Raw genomic sequence first — 6,162 nt, forward strand, 5'->3', positions numbered from 1 at the left:
ACTGCAGCTCAACATTCAGAAAGAAACCTCATCTCCAATTAGCCTTATTTACCACCAAAGGAAAAAAAATCAGATAGAAATTTCATATCCAATTAGCCTTGTTTGAGAAAGAAAAAGCCAGTCTTGATTTTTGGAGTAAGAACAGGTACTCAAAACTCACAGAAAGATCATTTCCATTCAGCCTTGTTTTCAACCAAAGAAAAAAGTAATCCTTGTTTCTTTGGAGTAACACACACAATGGCTGAAATTGTGGTAAATTTTGTAATGGACAAGTTGACCACCTTAATTCAAGAAGAGGTGCAACAGTTGAGGGGGGTGAAGGAAGAAGCTGTGTTGATCAAAGACAAACTGGAGCACATCAACGCCGTACTAACAGCTGCAGATGAAATGGAAGACGGGAGTCCTGGACTTGTGTGGATTAAGCAACTAAGAGATGTGGCTTATGATATTGAAGATGCTCTTGATGAATTCAGGCTTCTCACGCATCATCCTGACCATGAATCTCATGCTTTTCCCACAAGAAAATTTTCCATAATAAAGATTTTTATAGCTCGCCATCGGTTGGCTGGAGAAATGCAACGCATCAATTCCAGAATCCAAAGTATCTTAGATGGACACGAGAGATTCCAGAGCAAAACTATCATTGCCCTGAATTCTGCTGAGACATGGAATGACCATCGACAGAATGCCCTTCTGATAGAAGAAGCTGATCTAGTGGGCATCGAAAATCCCAAAAAACAGCTGGTCAGCTGGCTAATCCAGGATGATACTGGACGAGAAGTGGTTTCCGTGGTTGGAATGGGGGGGTCAGGCAAGACCACCTTGGTAAAGAAAGTCTATGATGATGCACAAGTGAAGCTACAATTCAAATACCGTGCTTGGATAACTGTTTCTCAATCTTTTAAGATGGAAGAGCTACTAAAACACATGCTTCAGCAACTCTACCGGGTGAAGAGGAAACCAGTTCCTCAAGAACTGGACAACATGACCAACGATCAACTAAGGACAAAAATCAACAGCTTTTTGCAGCATAAAAGGTACCTGATTGTATTAGATGACTTGTGGCATATAGATGAGTGGGATGCAGTCAAATATGCATTGCCAAGCAGCAACAGCAGCCGAGTAATGCTCACAACTCGCCATTCTGACATAGCCTCTGCCTCTGTCAACGAATTCCATGGTAACATCTATTCTTTGAACCCTTTACCTTTTGAAGAGTCTCGGACCTTATTTTGCAGGAAGACTTTCGGCGAAAACTCTTGCCCCCCTTATTTGAATAATCTCACAGAAAGTATCCTCAAAAGATGTGAAGGATTGCCACTTGCAATTGTGGCAATCAGTGGTGTTTTGGCGACCAAGGACAGGGTAGATGAATGGGATATGATTAAACGTAGTCTTGGTGATGAACTTAAGGAAAATCCTAAACTCAGTAGTATGGACAAGATATTATCACTCAGTTATAATGATTTACCTTACCATCTCAAGTCTTGTTTTCTGTACTTCAGCATCTTTCCTAAAAATCATGTCATTGACCAAATGAGGCTAATACGATTATGGATAGCAGAAGGATTTGTGAGAACAAAAATAGGCATGACTTTGGAAGAAGTTGCAGAAGGCTACCTCTATGAGCTCTTGAACAGAAGCCTGATCCAAGTGGCTGAAACAACTAGTGAAGGGAGGATCAAAACATGCCGAGTCCATGACTTGCTACGTGAAATAATCATTTCCAAGGTAAGAGAACAAAACTTTGTAACAATAGCTCGGGGACAAAACACAGAGTGGCCTGAAAAAGTTCGTCGTTTGTCAATACATAAAACCATGCCAGATGTACTACAAAGCCAGAGCATCTCTCATCTTCGTTCTTTGCACATATTTTGGAGGGTAGATTCACTGTCTGAGTCTTTGAAATCCCTTTCATTTCCCCTTGAGTTTAAGCTTCTTAATGTCTTAGATTTGCAAGGTGCACCTCTAGAGGTATTTCCAAAAGAGATCATCAAGTTGTTCCTTTTGAAATATCTAAGCTTGAGGAGCACAATGATAAAAATAATTCCACCCACAATTGGGAATCTTCGGTACCTAGAGACATTGGATCTTAAACACACATGCATCACTGCATTGCCTGTTGAGATCTTGAAGCTTCAGAAACTTCGCCACCTACTGCTGTATCGGTATGAAATACAATCTTATGCACAAATAAATTCCAGAAATGGCTTCAAGGCCATGACACAAATAGGATGTCTCCATTCCTTGCAAAAGCTCTGCCATATAGATGCTGATCATAACAGCAATGTTATATTGAGAGAACTTGGAAAGCTGGATCAACTGCGGAGGCTGGGCATTGTAAAATTCAGAAGAGAACATGGGATTGCTCTGTGCACTTCCATTGAAATGCTAAAAAGGCTCCGTGCTTTGTCTATAACTTCGATAGAAGAGAACGAGGTCCTCGATCTTGAAAGCCTATCTTGCCCCCCACCATTTCTTCAGCGGCTATTCTTGTCAGGACGTTTGGAGAAGTTACCGCACTGGATGTCTTCTCTTCATTGTCTGGCCAAGATATCCTTAAAGTGGAGTCAGTTAAGGGATGATCCGCTTGAATTTCTTCAAGATTTGCCCAATCTGGTACATCTTGAATTTCTACAGGTTTATGAGGGAGAGACGTTGCATTTTAAGGCCGGTGGATTTCAGAGGCTTAAGGTTTTAAGTCTTGATAAATTGGACGGACTGAAGACGGTAATAGTTGACAATGGAGCAATGCCTTTCCTTGAAAAACTAGTCCTCCAGCGCTGTGAATTGTTGCACAGCCTGCCATCAGGTATCGAACACCTAAGCAAGCTGAAATCGCTAGAGTTTTACGACATGCCTAATGAGTTAATCACGACATTACGTCCAGACATCGATGGCGATGGTGGGGATTATTGGAAGGTTAAACATGTTCCCGAAATTAACTCTACCTATTGGAACGATGACGGTTATTGGGATGTCTTCTCATTATACACATCAATAGAGGGAGAGGGTTCAACCTCAGCACCCACAAGAAGCTTTGGACTTCCTCCTTATTGGAAATAGTAATTTTTGCTTGCTTGGCCTAATTATCATGAACGAGCTTCTGCTCGTTGTTTTCCTTCTTGAATAATTGTAATGTGTCCCAGTGACCTGAGAATGTATTAATAAGTGTTGCTAATTCAACTTCTTGTTTGCAACGACTATTGAAGTTGCAATCACAATCAAGTTAGTTGTGTGACACTGAGTTGAATAATTGTAATGTGTCCCAGTGATCAACCGATCTCTGTACTTGTTTTTTCAAATTATATCAGACTAGCATATTCTGGTCAAAAGAAATCTGCTTATAAACTTAAAAATTGGCAGATATAAATACAAATTGATTGGCTTGAATTGGGTGTTAAGGAAGAGCTATGAATGTGAAATTTTTGTATTTAACAGCAAGAAGAAACACCTAGTCTGGGTGTGAACAGTTAGGACGTGTGGATTTTTAATTGATGTGTTTAGTTTTGATGACAACCAAGTAAGTAAAAATTGTAGGGATTGCAGATGATATGCTCCCATAAATATACGTTACTTTTTTTGGCAATCAGATGGTGGCTTTTGTTCAAGCAGTATAACAGACTTTGGTGACTGAGATTCCAAATTTGTTTTGGTTGTTGAGAGGGGCGGGTAACGCAGTAAGGGCAACACTTTTACAACACTTTTACGCTGTACCTATCAAATACATGTAACATCTTTCTCCGTGTGTGGGTAGGAGTGATGCTTCTATATGCATCTAAAGCATTAGCATCCAAGATGGTAAAAAAATTGTTTTTTTATCATCTAAAAAGTTATTTTATGGATTATACCATCTTACTTTACAGTACATTTAACATCCAAAGCTCTATTTTTTTTCCCACTTTATTTATTTATTTATTTATTATTTATTTATTTATTTTTGAGGAAAGGGGTATTTTTTATTTACTATTTCTTTATTCTTTTTTTCTTTTTACTATTTCTCTCTCTCTGAGAGAGAGAGAGAGAGAGAGGGAGAGAGAGAGAGAGAGAGGATGTTGCAACCACCACCCTGCAACCAAACTTCCAACTCAACAACCACCGCCAACCCCACCCCCCATCACAGTTGCACCCCACCAAACGCCACTGCTATGCCAACCACCAAAACCTGTTAAAAAAACCCACCAAATAAACACAACACACTGCCACCACCACTCACATCCTAGCAAAAAAAATGGCACAATGAACCCACATCAGTCACCACAACCACAATAGCCACCACACAACCACGCCACCACTACACACCAATCTCAACACCACAACCCACACATCCCACGCAAATCTCCATGCAAAACGGCACAAACCGAGCTTTGGTCTGAAAGAGAAGGAGAGAGAGAGAGAGAGAGAAAAAAAAAGGATCAGAGAAGTAAAGGATGAGAGGGATAGTGGGAGACAGAGAGAGTGTGAGGCCTGATGAAGGAGAGAGAGAGAGAGACAGAGACAGAGACAGAGACAGAGAAGAGAAGGTTGAGAGGGAGAGTGGGAGATAGAGAGAGTGTGAATTAAGGAGAAAGGATAAAAGCAAGAGACAAAAGAAATTAATTTAAAATTATACAACTTGCTATATAGTAAGGTTGTAAAAGTAGAACCTTAGAGCATTAGTAGCCAAAGTTGTAAAACTCCTAAAATCCTATCTTATACCATCAAACCACAAAAACTAAGCATTATCTGGAGGGCTATTCCTAAAATATTTTTACAACTCAGCTGCAGTAAACTCTTATTTATAGAGTTTACTATAGCATGGTTGTAAACTTATTTTAATAGTCTCTCTCTCTCTCTCTCTCTCTCTCTCTCTCTCTCTCTCTCTCTCTCTCTCTCTATGTGTTTCACTCCCTCTCCATTGCCCCTCTCAGTTTTATCTCTTAGACCATATGGAGGTTGCGTGGCTCAAGTGGTTGTAGCGACGTGGGTCTGGTAGTGTGGGCAAGTGGTTGCGACGGGGTCTAGTGGTGTCGGCAGTTGGTTGCAATAGCGTGGGTTTGGTGGCTTGGGCAGGTGGTTGCGAGGGCGTGGGTCTAGTGGGTTATAGGTTTTATGGTGTGGGTTATTGCTAGGTTGTGGCATGGTCTGGTGATAGAGGCATAATGGTGGTGTGGTCAAACTCGATTATGGGTTTTGGCTCTGGTGTTCGTTGTGGTAGTAACTATGGTGGTGGTGTGGAAGAGAGAACTTATGGTGGTTTGGGTTTTGTTTGGGTTTGAATCCATGGCTATGGTGGTGGGTGGTTGTAAGAGAGATGAAGAGGAAAAGATAGAGGAAAATAAAATCTGAGTTTTTTTTTTTTTTTTTTTGTTTGGTAATAACTAAAATTTGGAATGTTAAATGTATTGTAAAGTGAGATAATATAATAGATAAAATAACTTTTTAGATGATAAAATAAATTTTTTTTTTTTTTTTTTTGCAATCCTAGATGCTAATGCTCTTACTGTAACTTGATTGTAAAAATTTTTAGATAAATAACTTTTTAGATGATAAAATAAATTTTTTTTTTTTTTTTTTTGCAATCCTAGATGCTAATGCTCTTACTGTAACTTGATTGTAAAAATTTTTAGAACTACCATCCTAGATAATGCCCACTTTTTATCGTTTGATGCTATAAACTAGCAATTTGGGAGATTTTACAACCCCTAATGCTACATAAGATGCCACTTCTATATGAGAATAGGAATTTCATTAGAAACTCAAAGCCAGTCCAGGACATGAAAAGAAAGAGGACAGCAACAGAAAAAATTTTGTAGGTGAACAAGAAACGAGTGCCAAAAGAAAAAGATGATTGTCATCCCTAAAACACAAATTCTTCACGAGTGGATCAACCTAGATGTCATTTCCCAACTTTACATCATCGTTCTCACTGTGGAATGGTGAAATTTGCAGAAGTTATGACACACTGTATCATTTGCTCCCATCTCATCCCAAACCCCAGTAGATCTACTTCACAGTTCACAATCTCATCCCAAATATTCTTTCTGCATTCTGTATGCGGGTTTCTTCGTTACAATTTTATCCACTAGACTACATTTTCTTCTATTATTACTAGCTTGTTTATATTCTCTCCATAGACATTATTCTTATTCCAAAGAGAGTGCAAGACATTCTTCATTGCTT

At 39.4% G+C, this 6,162-nt stretch overlaps 1 protein-coding gene across 1 annotated transcript; it reads left to right on the plus strand.

Annotated features, from left to right (window-relative positions):
• Positions 1 to 3,393, plus strand: LOC112017093 (disease resistance protein RPM1). Its single transcript, XM_024049562.2, has one exon. The coding sequence runs from the start codon at positions 238 to 240 to the stop codon at positions 3,064 to 3,066; it is 2,829 nt and encodes a 942-aa protein (XP_023905330.1). The 5' UTR covers positions 1 to 237; the 3' UTR covers positions 3,067 to 3,393.
• Positions 3,394 to 6,162: the final 2,769 nt, after the last annotated feature.

This window comes from Quercus suber, unplaced genomic scaffold (assembly GCF_002906115.3).
Source record: "Quercus suber isolate HL8 unplaced genomic scaffold, Cork oak 2.0 scaffold_3A:, whole genome shotgun sequence".
NCBI classification, from domain to species: domain Eukaryota; kingdom Viridiplantae; phylum Streptophyta; class Magnoliopsida; order Fagales; family Fagaceae; genus Quercus; species Quercus suber.

Coding starts and splice junctions, on each gene's coding strand:
- LOC112017093 (XM_024049562.2), top strand. CDS start 238: ATGGCTGAAATTGTGGTAAATTTTGTAATGGACAAGTTGACCACCTTA.